This window comes from Castor canadensis, chromosome 1 (genome assembly GCF_047511655.1).
Source record: "Castor canadensis chromosome 1, mCasCan1.hap1v2, whole genome shotgun sequence".
Classification (NCBI taxonomy): domain Eukaryota; kingdom Metazoa; phylum Chordata; class Mammalia; order Rodentia; family Castoridae; genus Castor; species Castor canadensis.
Window position 1 is genome coordinate 182,060,397 of NC_133386.1, and position 19,495 is coordinate 182,079,891.

At 52.3% G+C, this 19,495-nt stretch overlaps 1 protein-coding gene across 1 annotated transcript in view; it reads left to right on the top strand.

The window, feature by feature from the left end:
- Positions 1-4,085: 4,085 nt before the first annotated feature.
- The window catches only part of Creb3l1 (cAMP responsive element binding protein 3 like 1), a 34,518-nt gene continuing 19,108 nt past the window's right edge, over positions 4,086-19,495 (top strand). The window contains exon 1 of the mRNA XM_020172328.2: positions 4,086-4,625. Within this exon, the coding sequence (XP_020027917.2) occupies positions 4,524-4,625 (102 nt within the window). The 5' untranslated portion in view covers positions 4,086-4,523. The remainder of the gene's footprint in view (positions 4,626-19,495) is intronic.

Genomic DNA, 19,495 nt, shown 5'->3' on the forward strand with positions numbered 1-19,495 from the left:
ATGGGACAGCAATGCAGAAATTCAGGGAAAAAGAAGCTAAACCAATTACCAGGAAAAGGAGCTGGAAGGGAGGCAAGTGTTTTCCTAGTCCTTAAGGAACTTCAGTCTTCAGAGAATTTAAAGAGGAAAAAAAATCTATCTTTAAGGCCTTTCTCCAAGGCTGGGTGGACGGTGATTCACTGGCTGCTGAGGAAAGTTCTGGAAGGTTCTCCCCTCAGCTCCTGCCTCTTCCCAGTGAACAAACCCAGTTCATCTGGGGTGAGTGGAAAGGGCCCTGGATTTGAAGGCTGGAAGCCCTGCTTCCAGTCCTTCCTCTGCCTCTTGAAGCTGAGAGACCTGGGGCAAGCTGCCCACAGCCCCCAGGCCGGGTTTTATAGAAGAGAAAGGAGTATAAACCCCTTGAACTTGTAGTTTCTCATCTGCAGATTGGAGATGGAAGAATATCCCTGAATCTAAGGTGCCATCAACTATATTGATGACATTATTTTCTTTACGTTAAAGGGGAAAAATGCGTGCACTAAACTGTGAAACCATCAATTATAAAATGCATTCTGAGCCAGGCATGGTGGTGCATGCCTGTAACCCCAGCTACTCAGGAGACAGAGGTAGGAGGATCACAAGTTCCAGGAAAGTTAACAAGACCCTGTCTCAAAAAGAACCCCCCCCCAAAAAAAAGATGCATTCTGGCTTCAGAGGTGTTCAAATGTGCAAAGAAACTTGCATTTCACAATCAGTGAACTGCAATACTTATCTTACAAGCTTGTTCCAAGATTTAAAGATAATACAATTAAAGTATTTAGAGCAGGCACAAAGGAAGTCTCAATAAGCAGCAGGTGTCTATGGCTCAGGGTGGAGAGGGGAAGGGGCCCAGGCCAAGGGGAGTGAAGGGCAGAACACTAAGGTAAGTGACAGCTGGAGTCTGAAGCCCACCCCCACCGTGCTGGCAGGATGCCTGGACTCTGAGTACAGCCATGCAGCCCATTCTAAGGGATCACAGGAGAACAAAGGGCCCGGTCTGCTCCCCGGAAGTCAGCCTAATCTCCAGGATGAATATGTTTTCATTTCTCAGAAGTTCCTGTTAAAGTGTACCAAAGCGATTTTCCTTTATAATCCAGGCAAACAAGGCAGATTTACTTTGGGCGACCTTCTCCGCCACCCGAGGCCTGCCTGCTCCGGGTAAACACCCGCCTTGCACCCTCCTGGAGGCTCTAGCGCAGGAGCCTGGACAGCCTGAGTGCGAGGCCTCCTGCGGGCCAGGCCCTTCACCTCCCTCTCTCCCAGCACCTCACCCCTGTCCTGGGGAGGGCACATTTGAAAGAACCTTGCTGTGAACAAGGCCCTGGGGGCATCAGTACCTGTCCCATCTTAAAGCTGTGGAAACTGAGACTCAGAGAAGGACAGTAAGGGGTTGTCAGTGTGACAACCGCCCCCCCCCCCATCACACACACACCATTCCTGCTCATGGCTCAGCCTGGCAGGAGTCTCTTCCCCCACCCCTGACCTTCAATGTCTGGGACAGGCAGGAAGTTTATCGCTGCCCTTTTCCTCCTGTGCGTCACTGACTGTCACCAACTGTGTTGGGATGTCTTTACGCAGGAGGTTTTACTTCACAGCTGGAGCAGCTGCTAAGAGCAGAGGCCAGGTGTTCCTGAGTCCTTAACAGGAGGGGCTGAGCTCAGTGGTAGAGCACTTACCTAGCAGGCACTTATCCAGGTCCATTCTGGATAAAAGGATGTATGGCAAGCTACATCCTTAGAAGGCTGGGAGAAGGGCAGGGGGAAGCAGGTAACTTTAGTCTGAACTGGCATGGAATGGAGTCCCGGCCTCAGCGTGACCATCTGTATCAGTTTGTGTGTGACACTGGAGTTTCACATTCATCACATCACTCCTGCCCTGCTGCCTGTCCTTCCATCAGCTCTTTCTTTCTCTTCTGCATGCTTTTCCCTCTGCCTCAGATGCTTTTCCCTCCATTCTGCCTCATGAATGACCCCAAGTTCATGGTTCAGTTCTCAGCTCACATGACTCGCTCAGCGAGGTCTTCCTTACCCACACAGTCATGTTACGCTTTTTTATTTCTTCATAGTCTTTATCACTATCTGAAATTATTGTCTTAAAAACTTCTGACCACACTTTCCTCCACACACCCACCCTGTGCTCCCATGTTCACTCTGGGATGTAAATTCTTAATCACCATGTCTCTAGAGCCTGGCCTAGGGATTGTTCAATACTGTTCACAGAATGTGTGAATAAAAGCTCACCATCCTCTTCCCTGCTGGACTGTGCCATCCTCCTCATTCCAGAAAGAAAATTATCATGTTCTTGCTTTGCGCCAGCACTGCCCTGTTTGTCCCCCGACTTCTTGGTGCCCCTTCCCCCCCAGGATTTCTTCTGGGAGATCCTGTCTCAGCCTCCACAGGAGATGCCGGAACCAGAATGTCTCCCCAGGATTATTTTCAATGGTTTCCTGGGGTGTTCACCTGGATAAGAATAAGGAAAGACAGAACACTCTAATCCTGTGTATCTAAAACTATATAATCTTCCCCAATCACTTAAATGGTACCTGTGTCTCTAATTACAGAGCAGGCTGAGGGGAACCCAGGCACAATTTCCAGTCAACCTCAAGCAGAGGGGCACTTTTACTCCCCCCAAGGGCCTATAGGGACTCAGGCTCAGGAGCCAAGACTCCAGACACCTGCTGACACAAGCTCCCCCACAACAGGCTGACTTGTCCACTTGACAGAGACCACTTCTCTTACCCTAGAAGGATCACAGTCTGTGTTTGGATGGTCCCCAGTTGGCCAGATGGGACACATTTGGGGAAAATACTCCTAGTCCCAGCACCCTAATCCCACCCACACTGTTCTGAGAGGGAACTGAGTTCTCCGGGGCCCAGTCTAACTTCTCAGAGTTGCCTCGCTGGTGAACCAGTCCCCGGATCAGGAACTGTAATCACAGCACCTTGGGATCAAACTGTACAGGAGGCCTGGGAGCTAACAGTCATGTGACAGCCTTGATTGTCAGAACTTCACTGACCAGAACTGTGTCAACTGGGTCATGAGACCCAGGTGGAGAAAAGTCACCTATCTGCCCCGCCCACATCTGGCTAGCAAACACTGTGGATTTGGCTCAGAGAGACTGATTTCAGCGATACCTATGGCTGAACTGCTCTGACATCTCTACTTCTTAAAGGCCTCTTGGTTCCTGAGCTAATTACCCACACACAGAGGACACTCATAATCCCATTAAATGACTCTGGACAGAAAACAGAGTGTCAACCCTGGAGGGAGAGCCTGCCTGAAACACTTTCATTTGATCAGGTGCTTGTGAGTTGTTTACCTGTTAAAAGATTAAGTTCTATGCCTGATTAAGCAATGGTTCAGAGGAACAGCCAGACTGCTGTTCTTCAGACCATCAGAGGTCTTGATGGTTGATGAGAAAAGGGGTGCTTGCTTCATCTCTTGCTTTTCACAGAGCCCTCTCCTACCAAGGGAAACTGGGTACAGTCCTTGCCTGGAGGAGTCTCACAGTCCAGGGGGGGGTCACAACGTGAACAAACAGGGACCATAACACATAACACAGGAAACAGTGGAGGTAAGCACATATGTCCTGTGAGTACACAGGGGTGGTGACTGCTCCCACCTGGGGCTTCAGGGAAGACTTTCTGGAGGACGAAACTTGTGAGTAGTGAGCTGTTAGGGTTAAGAAACTGAAAATCTCCCCACTGAGGAGTCTGAGAAAAGGAGTTCTCAGACCTTGGGTTTGGTTCAGTCTTCAGCATTAAAGCTGGAAGAATGGAAATAATCAGCTGCCTCGTCAAGCTATGCGATCATAGTTGGTAAATCTTTTACCAGACGCCCATGCGCCAGGGCCACTGTTATCGGTTCCAGGACGATTATGCTGTAAGCCCTTTCTTGAGCGTTCAGAGGACCGACTGGCAAGAAACAAACTAGCTTGCAGATGTCTCTTTAAAAGAGGAGGGCCGATTCCTCAGGCCACGCCCTCTTCTCATTAATATTGAGTTATCGTGAATATTGATGTGGGGGCGTGGCGCCTGGGCCAGCTGGGCTGCCCAGCCAGGGGTTCCCGGTTTCACAGACAGGAAAGTGACAGAAGCCGTGCAGAGGGAGACGCAGAGAGAGCTGAGAGGCCAGCAGCCACCCAGTCTCGGGGGAGCGCTGAGCTCCCCCGCCCCCGGCTCCCACCCGGTCCGGGGGCCCCTAGAGCCTCAGCGCCATCCACGGGCTCCCCATGGAAGCCAGCTGCGCCCCGGGAGGAATAGGAGGAGGAGTCGGCTAAATGCCCACGGTGCGCCCGGGGCCCCTGAGGCCAGCCTGCTCCGCGCCCTAAGGCCCCTGCGCCCCCGACCCGGGGCCGCGCCGCCTCCGCCCGCCCCTCCCCCGGGGCTTGCCCAGGACCTGCCCCCCGCCCGCCCGCCCGCGCTCAGGCAGGAGCTCCGTGCTGGGCTCGCCGCAGCCCTGGAGTGAGGGAAGCCCAGCCGAAGGGGATCCCCGAAGCCGGCCGCGATGGACGCCGTCTTGGAACCCTTCCCGGCCGACAGGCTGTTCCCCGGATCCAGCTTCCTGGACTTGGGGGATCTGAACGAATCGGATTTCCTCAACAATGCGGTAAGAGGGAGGGTCTCCTTCCTTGTTGCACAACTCGGCACCCCTCTTCGCCACGCGCCAGGGCCCACAGAAAAGACCGGACTATATAGCATTTGGGCAGGCGCGGGGGAGGGGGCTGGGTGCAGGATCTCCTGGAGGTTCACGTGCTTAGAGCCCTGAGATTGGCGACTAGGTCTCCGGACACCTCCTGTAGACGCGAAGCCTGGACGGGAGGGTAGAAGCTTGCGCCAGTGCGCGCCCCTCCCAGGGGCTCAGTTTGTGCAAGCATTGCTCTCCGCCTCCAGGGGAAGGGGGCGTCGAGGCATCTGGGCCACCCGATCCTCGCATATGAGCTCAAGAGATACCAGTTCTGCCCTCCCCCCCCACTCCACACACACACTCCACCCGCGTCTTCTAGCCGCCATCCACCCATCCCCAGGGTTGTGGGACCAGATTGGGCGCAAAGTGGCGGCGTCCTTTCCTGCGCCCCCTTTAGGGCCTCGGCCGCTCGGCTGCTGGATCTCCGCTTGGGGGCGCACAGGGGCGCGTTCAGAGAGCCAAAGACCCGGCGCTCCTAGGGGGTCAGAGCCAGACCTAGGCAGGATCTGAGCCAGACCCAGAAACTGAGGGGTGCTGCCCTGGCCGCCCCAAAGACTCAGGCCTGAGACCTCCCAGGGAGGAACCTGAGGCTACGGGTCAGGGCTTACACAGGGTGATCGCTCAGGAAGGAGGCCTTTCTCACCGTCTCTGTCTCTAAGTCGCTGCACAGTCTCTCAGTCCCTCTGCAGACTTTGTCTCTCTCTCCCTGTGGCTTCATGACTGTCTGTCTCTGGGCTTGTCTTTCCTTCTCCTTTCTCTTCCTCTCCCTCTCTAAGGAAACGTGGCTCTCCTTTCCTCCCTCCCTTCTCCCAGGCTCAGCCCTAAGGCCATGATGGGGGAGGGGCATGGGCTCAGCAAGGGAGGAAATATTTGGGTTCAGAGGGGCCTTCCTGGAAGAAACATGGGCTGTTTGGGGAATCTAATAGGGACCCCCTGTGCAGTGAACCAAAGTTGCACATACACACACACACACACACACACCCATGGTCAAGCATGGCCTGTACCTACTGGGACTAAGACAAACTTGGCCAGACAACAGTCAAGTTCTTGGAGGACTTGGGTATCTGGCACTTCCACCTAAACTGTCCCAGGGTCTAGAGTGAGGTGAACACACAGTCATAGAGACAGGAGCCCGAGGCAGGGAGGCATGGGGTGAGGGTCATCTGTTCTCCCTTACACAGCACAGCACTATCACCTGCTCTCTGGGAAAGGCCATGCATGGTCCCCATCAAACAGACAAGCCAAAGGTACTAGGAGAGAGGGTTGCATTGGAAGCAGAGAGGCCTGGATTCTTATTCTGGCTCCACTTTGCCTGTGAGCTTGGGCCATGTCTCCACCTCTCCTCCCCAGACTCAGTTTCTTTGTACAATGAGGAAAAGTTGGATGGAGTCTTTCTAAGGATGGTTCTATCACCACTCCTAGGAATAAAACAGCAGGATTCTGGGGATACACGCTTCTCTCCTGGAGCTGATAAAAGATTCTGATCAGAAGGAAGGGGGTGGTCAGAGCCCAGATGGAGCTCAGACCCTCCTGGTCAACAGGAACAGTAGAACCCCCCTCAGCCCTTAGCAGTTCTGAGCTGGGATTTCTTCTGAACTCTTCCTGCTGCTCCTTTCAGCCCTGCATCCCCAGCTGCTCCTCTGGGCCTTGGTCTAGCGCAGGAAGGGAGCCCCAGTCAGCAGTGGTGTCTAGCACTGGGCTGTGGAGAAAGGACAGCACTGCGGAGGATGTCCTTCTCTCACATGGGACAAGGGGCTGAGGCAGGGGGACAGAAAATGGTGTTTGAGGAAAGAGAGAAAGATCTCCTGGGCTAGGAGTTGGGAAGAGTGGGTCTGTCTAGCTTCTGCTACCAGCCAGCTGGGTACTCCAGAAAAGTGATATCTCTTCTTCTGGGCTTTGATTCTCTCATCTGAAAAATGGAGATCAGGACCTTCCCCATAGCATTATTGTGGCAATTCAGTGAGATAATTAATGCAAAGACTAATATCACATAAAGCCTGATGTGTAAGAGACCATAGCTGACTTGTTGCAGAGACTGGATAGGGTGATCATTAGAACCACTCAGCCAGGAGTTGCTTTGTGACCATGAACGAGTCACTTTCCTCCTCTGGGGGAAGACATGGATGGGACCTGTGTCTACAGTCCCTTCCAATGGGATTCCCAACTTCCTCTTCGTCTTGCAGGAGGATGAAAAAAGCTTCCAGGGGTGAGAATAAGGAGGGACATGCAGATCTGGAAAGTGGAGAGGAGTGTGCCATCTAGTTACATGAGAACCCTGTGTGCTCTGTTATACTAAAAGCAAAAAATGTAAGCTCCCCTAAACACAGCTCTGAAAGAAACATGCGCTCCCTTGGACAGAGACAGGGACAGAGAACAAGAAGTTAAGCAAGCAGCCAAGGCCTTAGTCCTTCTGCTGTGAGACCTTCATGGAGTCCTGTCTATGTGACTCTGAGAGACTCCTTCAGAAGGGGCTGCCCTTCCTGCGAGAAGTGGAGTCTCCTCCTTGTCTGACCCACTCTCCCTCAGTCCCCCTGATGCGGCTTTTCCTTCCATTGTACCCTGTGGTCCTTCAGCTCCATGGCATGCACGGGACAGAGAGCTGAGACAAAGCACCAGAGAGGAAGAAGGTTATGTCTGTAGATACAGTCTGTGCATGTTCTACCTCCTTCCTCTGGCTAAGGGGAAGGAATGGCTAGTTTCTCTAGAGGGAACTGGCTGGGGATCCCAGAGAAGCCCCAGCTGGGAGGTGTGGGGAGGAGGAGGAAGAGCTCTGTTGGCTTAGAGGGGAGCAGCAGGAAGCTGCAAAGATGTTTGCCCAACACACTCATTCACAGCAGCTGGGACCCAGGGACCAGCCCAGGGGAGGGGGCTGCAGGGCTAAGACTAATCACTGCTCCCCAGATCCCCAGCCCAGCTTGTCCTGTGCTAACTGGGGAAGCAGAAAGCCACCCTCTACCCCAGCCTTTGGAGGATTTGGGGAGATTAGAGAAGCATGTGTGTTTGGATGTGCCTATGTGGGTGGGCCTTTTACAGCCCTCTGAAGGGGAGGGGTGTGTGCGCGTTTGTGTGTGTGTGTGTGTGTGTGTGTGTGTGTGTGTGTGTGTGTGTGTGTGTGTGTGTGTTTCAGTTCTCACCAAACAGGAAAGGGGACAGAAGGGCCAAGGCACTCTGGTCTCAGAGTCCAATCCACTAGAAAAGAATCGACTGAACAAAAACTGATAAACCCAAAGCTCAGAACCCCTATTCAAAAGGGAGATTCCTCCACCAAAATTGAATTTTGTGCAGGGTTTTGTTTGATTTTTTCCCTGCTGCTAAGGGAACGAACTCCTGAGGGCAGGGGTTTCATCTGTCTTATTCACTGCTCTGTCCCTGGAGCCTAGCCACAGTGTTTTGCACAGGGTAGGACTCAACAGATCACTGATGGATGAATGAACGAATGAATGAATGAGATTCAGGGTAGGCTCCATATTTTTTAGTGAGGAAGAAGAGTGTGGAACTCCACCTGCTCCCAGTCATCAGGGTCCTGTAGCCCACACTATCTCTAGGACTCAGGAGGGCTTTCCTTGGTTTACAATGTATGGTCATTGCCTTGAGTCATCCCCATATTGTGACACAGGCCCCTGCAGCCCCTGGTCTCAGACAGTCTAGAACTATCTGCCCCATAGGGAATTTGAACTTGTGACTCAGCCTTATCCCTGAGGCTAACTCTGGTGATTCCATCTTCCTGTTTCTTTTTCTTGAGGTTGCTCTAGGACTCTTGGCTCTATTATCGTCCAGCTTAAAAATAAGCCTTTTCCAGTTCTTCCTCAGGGCCTTTGATCATGCTGTTCCTGCTATATATAAGCTTTCTCTCAAGTTCTCTCTACCTCAAACTCCTGGTCTCAACTTAAATATCACCTCTTTGGAGAACTCTCCCCAATCATGTAAAATGGAGTGAAAAACAGTTTCTGTTTCAGTCCTCCGCTTTCTTTGTAGTCTTTATCCCAGTTTGCAGTTATTTTATTAGCTTTTTATCTATTTCCTCTATGAGAAAGTTCCATAAGAGCAGAGACCATATCAATTTTGCACATAGCCATAAATCTAACATATTATCATGGCACAAAATAGGTGCCTGATATAGTGAAATTCCACCATAATGCAATAAGCCAAGTCTCCAATTTGCAAATTATGTAAAATATGGAGTTATGTTTTTGTAGGGTCAATGAATAGCAGCACATCTCACATGGCCTATGTTGTCACTAAAAGACACAAGTAAAGACTGTAGCTTCTTATGCCCCGCAGGCTAAGCTGACAGAGCTCCAAGGTGTGTGGCAGCCCCTAGTGTACCAGCCCCTCAAAGTCGAGAGGTTTGCCCACTTTATTTGTGGTGGGGCATGGGCCTAGGGCAGGAGCCCAAGTTTTGTCACGTAGAGGATAGATCTCTATTAAGGATTCACTGTAGATGTAGAAAAAAATTACTTTCCTATTAAGAAAGGGAAAAGCATTAAAAAAATCAACAAAACAGACCTACGTATTCTAACAATTTCAGAAGAGTCCCTGGGGTCCTCAAGGTTCTGGCCTGGCCAGCCCTGAGGGTGGTGGGAATACTGGGTCCCCCAGAAGTGCCATCTGCTCTCCGATCTGTTGAGAGGTCCCCCAGCCTTGCTCATTCTCTAATACACTTGTCTATTCCTTCAGTGTCCAGGCACTGGAGGGACACCTGTGCAGGTGCCAGGGTTACCTGGATGAAGAAGATTCATCTGGCCCTCGAGCCACTCCCAGTTGATCAAGAGACAGAAGGGGAAGCAGATAGTATTGACACTCTGTGGGTGCCATGATGGAGCGGACCCTGGTGGCGAGCCTGAGCCAAGCCTCAGGTCATAGGTTTCTTGGAGGTGACTTCCTCACCTTCCTATCCCTAGTGACCAAGGAGTTATTGGAAGGCAGTTCAGCAGGTGGCACTGGGGCCGCCTCCACTTTGTTGAGCACGTATAGCATTAATGTCTCTTGTGCAGATGAGAAAACAGACCTGAAGAAGAGGCGGGAGTGCTAATAGAGGGAGCCACAGAGGAGAGAGAAAAACAGCTAGAAGCCAGTTTCCTCCCAGTCTTGTTCTCATCTGAGCTTTGCCATCTACAGCAGGAGAGTTGGGGATTTTGGATATGGGGTGGGGGGGCTGCCTACATTTGCCACTCCCATCCTCAGGCGCCATGGATTCTTAGTTTTAGGGACACAGCCAGAGCCCCACCCCCTCTCCTCATATTCACCCCAGCGGGATGCTGCTCCCAGTCCTTTGGTGAACTCGCCCCTTTGCTCTCTGCAGCTCACAGGACTCTCTGGTGGGTGTGCATAGGACACCTCCCACCATGTGTCCTTTCTCCCCAGGCCTCATGCCTCCTGCAAGTCCTGGTACCAAGACCCTCCCGTAGCATCTCTCTTTCTGGGACCTGATTTACTCTTGACCCTCCCTCAAGAAACCAGCTCCAGATGCTGGAGAACAGGCTGTTCTTCTGGAAGTCTCGGCGCTCCAGGGGGCAGGATGACTTGGGTGGAGTTCAGTCAAGACCATAAGCGTTGCTCAGCTGGAACTCTGTAACCCCCTTGAGCAGACCAAGGGAAGCCAAAGTAAATGGCAGTCCCCTGAACTAGAACCGGGGCAAATGTGGAGGTGGGAATGTCTAATTCAGAAGTGGGAGAAGCAGGGCAGGGTCCAGAACTCTGACTCGCAAAGGAAATACTCATCAAAGGTATTGATGTCCTAAGAAAGTCAAAAGCCTTGATCCCACAGCCAACACACACTATCCTTGAGGTCAACTTGACAATAGAGCTGGAGGGACAGTAGGGCATATGTGAACTCCCCACTGCTGGGCTCAGTGTGTCACTTCCCCCAGCTTTCTAGGGACGCAGCCCTTGCTGCTGCTTCCTTGGCCCTTGGCTCTTGGCCCAGAGACTGTTTCACCCATCACATCTGGGCTGGGATGTGTGGTCCGACATAACAGCTGGACAGCAGCCACTCCCTCTCTTTCCAAAAAAATAACAAAAATGAAAGCAGCAAAGGGGTGACACAGGCCCTTCAGGCCCTCATGGAGAGCCAGGAGGCAGCTCCTGTGACTTGAGGGGCTCACTCTCGAGGGAGACAGACCAGAGACTGCTCCCATGGGCTCCCCTCTGTTTGCAACGCCCTCACCCCTCTTCACCTCATTTCCCTGGCTTACTGTGCAACCTTGGGCAAATCCCTTCCTCTTTCTGAGCCTTGGCTTCCTCACTGCTAAACTAAGACTAATGGTTCCCTGAAGGCAGAGGGTGTCCATTAGTTTTTTTTTTTTTTTTTTTTTTTTGTCTATTTCCTGTCAATAGCTATAGTGACTGGGTATTTAGATGTTTATTTCATGAACTGATGGATGGATGGATGGATGGGTGGGTGGGTGGATGGATGGCTGGATGGATGGGTGGATGAAGGGGAGGAAGAAAGGAAAGAAGCAAAGAAAAGAAGGAAGGGAGGACTGAACAGAAATGGATGAATGGTAAAAGGAAAGATGGATGGAAGGGAAGATGAGTGGAGCTGGGATGATGGAGGAACGAATAGATGGGTAGACAGATAGTGAAAGGAAGAACACTTCTGTACTTCTAGCTTTGATGGTTCTTCTTTTAAAAGTATATTTTATTCATTCATTCATTGAAGTAGTGAATTGTAGCCTAAGTCCCTACCTTTCACTTTATCGTAATGGCTTTTCTATTATGAAATATTAAGAATATATATAAAATGCTCTAACATATAATATGACCTCTAAAGTATAATAAAGTAGATACCTAGGAATTCTCTACCTGACTTAAGAAACAGACTCAGCTCTGAATATCTTGTTACCCCAAAGCTGTGTGCATTTGGGCAAGAGGTGAGTGGCAGCTCTGAATCAACCCACTCCAGGCAAGTTCAGACCAGGAAAGTCCTGAGACTGGGTGCTTACTCTAGGCTCAACCTGAGAAGACAAGGGGTCTGAAGTCAGGCAGAGAGCTGGACAAGCACTGCAGGGGCAGGGGAGGGGGGATTTTGAATCCTTTCTGGGAAAGGCTGGGGTGGCCCTCTGTGGTCAACATTAGCACTGCTCAGAGGGTGCCTGGCCAGATCACACTTGTTTTCTTCATGCCTCAAGTAGGGAAGATAGTAAAATGTAGAGTTCTCATGAGGATTCAATTAGAACTTGTCCCAGAGGGCCTAGCACTGTTCCTGGCTAAGCATAGTAAGCCCTCTGTGCTGCTGTTTTGATCGTGATGGTTTTTGTCCTTGACTGAGAGAAAGATCCTCAGCATGGGACCACCTTGGAGGGGTGCCCCACCTTCTCCAGCCCCCAGTCACTGGGATCTACTTTCCCTCCATCTGATCGAGGTGGAAGACCTTTCCTTTGGGCAAAACCAAGAAGTCCCAGGCCAGTCTCAAGCCTCTGTGTTTCTTGGCATTAGGAAAGGGATAGGCAGGGAAGGAGCAAAACCCGGCCCTGGGTGTGGACCCCACACATGGTATAGAGGCCCTTATTTTGTACCTGGCCCTGTAGGAGGTGCTACACCAGGTGCTGGGCAGGGGGCAGCAGAATGTCACAGGCAGAACCTGGGTTCAAACATGGCTCCCACACTCAGTAAGGGCGTGAGCTGAGCAGCTTTCTAATCTACACAGCGAGGGCACCGATAGAACCTGTTTTATCTTCTGAAGTGTAAATGAGATTCTGCAGGAACTACAGCAGTGCCTAGTACATAAATATTAGCACTTTTTTTTTTTTTTAATTCAGGGCCTCACACTTGCTAGGCAGCCACTCTACCTCTTGAGCCACTCTTCAAGCCCTTTTTTTTTTGCCTTAGTTATTCTTCAGGTAGGGTTTTGGAGTTTTTGCCCAAGCTGGCCTCAAACCATAATCCTCCAACCTACAACCTCCCATATAGCTGGGATTACCAGTATGTCCCACCAGGCCTGGCTTGTTGATTGAGGTGCTAATTTTTTGCTGAAGCTGGCCTCAAACCACAATCCTCCTGATCTCTGCCTTCCAAGTAGCTGGGATTACAAGCATGAGCCACTATGCCTGGCCCCATTATTACTGTTACTTGTACTATTAGGCATAGTATATGCAAGGTCCTGAGTTCAGGGCTCAAGGGTGAAACCTCTCCTAGATCCTATCCTCAAGGTTTCAGTGTAGAAGGAGAGATGGGTCCTGCCGTGCCTAGAGTGCAAGGAATGATATTAACCCCATGACCCACCGATTTGTAAGTGCTACTGTGTACAGAAGGGAGAGGGCTCTTTGAGCTAGGTGATCAGGGAAAGCTTCCTGCTGGAAGCAGTAAATACATTGGGCCTTAGAGGATGGGAGGAGTGGCAATGAGGACAAAAGTATTCCAGGCACAGGACATAAGCAAAGGCCCTGTGGCAGGGGAGCTCCCAGCAGTTAAGGAACTGAGAGGTATCAATCCAGCTGAGCTGGAGGAAGGGAAAGATGAGGGGCTCCAGCTGTTGGAAGCAGTTATTACAGACCTTGAATACCATGCCAGGGAGCTGGCATGAAGGAGCCAATGCTAGCTCTGGGCTAGTCATAGTAGTAGTCCCCAGCTCATCTGAACTGTCTCAATGCCAGGAGATTGAGATTTCATTAGAGGATCTCAGGCCTACCACTAGGAGAGACAGATCTGTGGGCTTTCCTGGAGCCCAGGGTAGCCTGAGGCAGCAGTGAACCTCAAGCCCTCCTCTCCTCTGACTCCCACCCAGTGCCCTAATGTGACTCTTACCCTGGGCCAGGAGCACCAGTTCCCTCTAGCCTTTTTATCCCAACACCCAGGGCCAGGCTGGCCTGGGAGACCCTCACAGGGAGACAAGCTGTCTCTCTTCAGGGCTGGGACCTCCACTGAACTATGACCCCAGGACCCTAACTGGCTCCCCCTCCAATAGTTTAGCACCCTCCACTATGAGACAAAGCATGTCCCTAATAACCCCAGAATGACCTGAACCCTGTTCTTGAGCCAAACCCAACCTGGCACCTCCTTGGCCCTCCCATCCCTCAGCTGGGGTAAGATGCCCAGAGCCCCTCTCACAACCCTCCCAGAGAAGAGGCCCTGCCCTGCCCTGTGCCGCCCCCAAGCCATCACCCCTTTCTCTCCAGGCTACAAATCAGTTCCACATTTGGGATCTGGCATGCTTTATCTGCTCAGAACTCTCCCCTCCCTGTTAGTATGAGCTCCATCACCCTCCAACCCACACGGTCAGCCCAGCCTGTGGGGTCTGCAGAGAGAAAGGCTCCTGCCTGTGACGTTCCCTTCAGATGATGGAGGGGGGCTGGACTGTGAAGGGGGGTTGGACTGTGGCAAGGGACCAGAGGGACAGTGGACACAGTCCCTCCCTGGAGGGATGAGAGAGAAAGGGCAGAGGGGCGGGGTGGAGGCTGAGCCTTAGCAAGCAGATGCAGGCGAGGGTTGGGGGTGGCGAGGGAAGCTGCGAGGTAGTTCCCAGCTCAGCACATTCCTGAGACATCTGGCTGTGCTGGAAGGGCCCCAGCTGGCCCGTAAGGCTGTGGCTCCAGCTTCTCCACTGTGATGTCAGTCAGGACCCAGCACTCCCCCTAATCTCAGAGTCCCACTGGTCTGGGGTCCACCTTGGAGCTGAGTGCTGGGGGCTTTTCTCTGGACCCCTCACCCTCAGTAAGCAAGAAAGTCTTCTGGGACAACAGAAGAAACTTCTTCCCCAGAGGTGTCCTAGGCAGCAGGGTAGGAAGCCAATATGGAAGACTGAGGACTTGCCCATCTGACTGACTCACTAAAATTCTTCTCCTTGGAAGCAAGATAGAGACAGATGAAAACTCTGGAAGGGGCTGCTTACCTTGAGCTGTGTATGATCCCACACAAGTCTATTCCCATCCCTGACCCTCAATCAACTGCACTAAGAATAGTGACCTTGAATGAGAGCCTTCTCTGTGCCCTGAATTATTTAAAACACTTTACATACGCTCTCTAATTTAATCCTCAAAGCAGCCTGGTGGGGATAGGTAGAAGTACTCCCATTTCATAGCTGAGACTGGGGCTCAGAGAGGTTAAGTAACTGACCCAAGCTACACAGCTCATAGCAGAACTGGGTTAGAATCATATGTCTGCCTCCCTTGCTTGAAACCATTTCACTACAAATTGCCTCTAAAGTTAAGAGGAGGTAAGCACAATGGTGATCTGAAATTGGGATGATTTCTTTTGGCCACTGTGTGGCTCTTCAAGAAGAACAAGGGCAGGCATTAGTCACATTCTGGGTGGGGGAAAGAGGCAGGGGTAGCTGGTTTTGAAGCATCTGCTGGGTCAGGAGTCTTTGGAGGCCTCCTCCCTTGGAGGTCCACAGAGGTCCAGACCCCAGGAACTGGAACCATAGCCTGATCCCCAGCTGAGCCCAGGGGTCCCACACCTTCCCTGAAGACAGAGTAAATAAGGAGAGAGAATACCACTTCTTCCAAAAATAAAACCTGAGGACAACTCAGACAGGCTGGGACCATGAGGAAGCCAGAGGCTGAACACTGAGTGCGCTGAGGAGAGGGAAGAAGCCAAGGGAATTCTGCCCAGAGCCAGGCAGTAGGCTCCAGCAGAGGAAGGTCTTCCAGCTGGCCTGGGCCACAAGAGCAGCATCAGCTTACTGGCCCATGGGCCCCATTTATACCTTAGGCCTGGCCTATGCCTGGGGGAGGCTTCTCTAGCACTGAATGGGCTCTGTGCTTTCTGGGGAACTGGTCTGATTGGGGCCTCAAAGACAAAAAGGCCTTGGGCAAAACAACCTGGAGAATGGGTACAGCAGGCCCACTAGGGAGGAGCTGAGGGAAGGAGGCCAAGCAAATGGAAACTCTGCCTAGAGCAGGAGCAAGCTGGCATCAGAGCAGAATTCAGGACAGTCATTCCTGGAGGCTCTGCTGCAGAAGAAAGGGCCTCAGTCCATTAGCTCACTGATACCTTCCTTCATTTACACATTCACTCATACACTCACTCAGTCAATCAGCAAATACCTGAGAACTACCTGAGCATGGTAGGCTTTGGAGATATTCAAAGAATTGGACACAGCAAGACAAAGGTAACCTGAGTTGATCATTTCAAGCTACATTAAGAATTTGGACTCTATCCTGTGGGAGTCATGGATGGTTATTGAGCAAGAGAATGACATAGTCACTGGAGGTTTTACAAGATCCTTCTTAATGTGACAATGTAGAGGGATCAGACTTTAAAATGTAAACCTACCTCCATAAATGGGGTAGCCACACCACTAATGAGAAAGTCTCTTGAGAGCAGGAGGTGGGCCTGTTCAATTATGAACCTTCAGAGCTAGGCACATAATAGGTGCTCAGGAAATACCAACTGAATGTATGAATGGTAGATAAATGAATGTGACTGGCTGTCCTTATTCTCCAGAGGTCCCCAGTGCCAGCCCTGGCACTTGGTTTCCAGTGTCCTCAGCTGTCCCACAGGGATCCTCTGGCTACTACATATGGACCAGTGTTTCCAGCAGCCAGATCACGGACTGCCATGCCCTTGGTGGTGCCAGTCACAGCTAATCCCAGCCCTGGGCGGTGGCCCCCACTGCCATCATCACTGCCATTGCTTCCTCCTGCCCAGACAGTGCCTGGCATGTGCCCCAGGGCTAGGCAAACAGAATGCCAGGGGGTGGCTAGGAGCCTGAGAGACTGTGGCCTGGCCAGGATAGGGTGACTGGTGTCAGGAGGGGGAACTAGAGTCCTAGACTTCCAGGGCTGGGAACTGCAGAGAAAATACATCTTCCATGGACCCCATTCTGCACAGAAGCAACCTGTGGTAGGTGCCAACCTGCCTGTTCCTCACCTTTCCTGTTCCAGTACACACTGGTACAAAAAAATTCAGGGCCAGCTGTCACTGTCCTGGCCCCAGGCAAGCCTGGGTCTCCCAAACCTCCTCCCCTGGGACTCACATGACTCAGTCCTCTCAGGCACATGGCTTGGCACAGTCATTACTTAGTTCTTTGAGCGTGTGAAATGCCGCATGCGTTGGTGTGAAACTGTGGCCAGGACCGTTTCTCGTGTAAGCCCATGTCTGGGGTGACTGCACATTGTGTGTGAGTGCATACCTGTGTTGTGTTTTGTGTGCTGGGGATGAAACCCAGGGCCTCAAGCATGCTGGGCAAGCACGGTTCCTCTGAGCTACATCCCCGGCCCAAGTGTGCATGTTTTTCATATAAATTTTCATTAGGATATATTCATTATATGGGAGGACTCGTAGTGACAATTCCGATTAGACTTATATTGTACATTAGTTACATTGCCCGTTGTATCTCCCCTCAGCCCCTCCCCACCCCACCTAAAGCAATTGCAACAGGCTTTCTAGTTCTGTTTCATATAGGTACATGAAGTCCATCAACCATATACCCTCACCTTGATCGCCTTTGTTCACCCTGCCCCCTCCCACCCAAGTGTCGTACTTGAATTGGTGTCTCATCAATTTGATGAGTGTCCTTTTTAGACTTGTGCTCATGCCTGACCTATGTGAACCTGTGAGGGAGTATGTACACATGGTAGCACCTGTACAAAACATAGCCAGATGTGTTGATGTCTGTCATTCTGCGCTGCCAGAAGGGAGAATCCCTGGGTAGAAGGGTCCTTCCAGCCCATGTCTGTGTAACATGTGCACACATGTGTATACATATACATGCATACACAGAAGTATTTTTGCTTACTTGGACTTGGGGTGTGTGGTGAATAGTTCAGTAGGGGGAAAATAGAAACCTTCCCCTGGGCCTGGAGGGGATGGAGGATAAGACTGAGGCTGGAGGTTGGAACAAGAGACTCCCATTACCCCATTCCCTCCCCCATGCCCTGCCAGGAAGGCTTGCTTCACCCCTTCCAGGCCTAGAGAGGCCAAGCAGAGGAAAAAGAACTCTCTTTCTGTCCTGTGCCAGAAGGGACAGACTAACCCATGAGGAAACTGGGGCCGAAAAAGACAGCACCTGCCCCTGCCCAGCAATCTGAGCAGAGTTGGGTCTTGAACTGGGACCTGAGTCTGAGTCCAGTGCTTTTCCTCGCATGGACAGCCTTAGACTCTAGCTCTGTTTCTTAGGACCCCCAAGAACCTGAATGGTGGTGCTTAAGGACAAGGAGAGTTTGCTAAGAGCTGGGGCCCCAGGGACCCACCTCCCCTCCTTACTCTCTCCACTCAACACACTCACACATACACACACAGAGCAGTGACTCACACTAGTAGCCCTTCAGACTGAAATGGGGGCAATTTTCTAGTGACCACGAAGCAAGTAATCGTCCGGGAATGTATGGGTCACTGTGTTGGGGGTGGGGGGGGTGCTGCCTGGGAAAGAAAGGGGGAAATGTGAGAGGACTCTCCTCCCATCTTTCCCCAGCTCACTCTCTCGGAAGGAATGTAAAGCTCGGGATTCCCCCCACCCCTCATCCCACAGCTCAGCTTGGACCCATTCCGATCTCCGTCCCCCCTCCAACTCCCCCAAGTGCCTCAGGGCACTGAGTGAATCAGCCTGGGCTGGAGGAGGGCAGAAGCCAAGGATGGGGGTGCAGGCCGGGAGAATCTAGAGACCTGAGGGAAGGGGTCGCCCTGGGGCTGCTTCACAGTGAGGAAGACCCTTCTCCCTCCACACACTCCAGCATGCAGCTGCTTCCCCAGAGCTTCACCCTGATTGCACTGACCCCAATGGAGGTGTTGAAGGAGAGGGCACGGAGAGGAGCCAGTCCTATTACCTCCAGGGCAATGCCCCCCTCTCCTCCGCCAGAAATAAAGACCCTGCTGCCTATCAAAGCACCCCTTGGTAAGATTATTCGATAGGGGGGCGGAAAGGGCTGAGATGGAAAACCAGCGAGGGGTCTTAAGATTGGGGCCAGGCCAGCCCCTCCAGCCGGGAGTGGGGGTTGGAGACCCTCCCTCTCCACTTGCCCCTTCTCGCGGGTGGGGCCGGGGCCGTGCTACCGATAAGGGTCTTGGGACAGCAAGGGACTGCTATTTCAGCCTCTGTCCCAGACGCAGAAGGGGACTAGATCCGGCCCCCACCGCCCTGCCGCGCAGCCAGAGCTCCTCCTGTGCCCCGCCCCCTGCGGCCGCGGGCGGTGGCTCGCAGCTTCCTTTCATTGGCCAGGAGTTCCAGGTCCTCACCAATAAGCAGGCGGGATCCCGGTAAGGGGCGGGGTCAACCATGTGTGGGTAGTGTGGGGCCGGCGCTACCCGGATGGGTCTCTGAAATTTAAAGGGCGGGAGGCTGAGCCCCGCGCCAGGAGGAGGTGCAGCGGAGAGGAGGGGTACGCGGGCGTGCGAGCCGGAGGGCTAGGGAACTTTCCTCCAAGACGGCGGAGCCGGCGCCGGCCGCGCGTGGCAGCCGAGAAGGAGCTTATATTGGCACGACTGTAGGAAAAAGTCTTTAATGAGGAGGGAAACAAATCATAGTGTTTCCTTCTCTGGCATCCCACCCCCGTTGCTTGGAAAGGCACCCCTGAAAAACGCTCACCCCGCGTACAACCCTGTCCCACTCAACGCCGACGCACGACCCTTTGCCCTCGGTGGACTCCTGGCCGCCTGCTCTTTCTCCCATTCCCGCCGCCCAGTTCCATCCCCCGTTTCCATTAGATAATCGAAGCCTGAACTTTTTATGTGAACTGGAAGAGCTGTGTGTGTGCGTGTTGGGAGGGAGGACAAAGGGCCTGACTGGAACTGGGAAGGTCTGACGTCTCCAGAGTGGGCTTTCCAGGGAAGGGAGTACAGAGGAAGAATAAGAACCACCTGGGAAGAGATCGCACCCCAGTGCAGCCCCACAGCTAGAGAGAACCCCTGCCCTC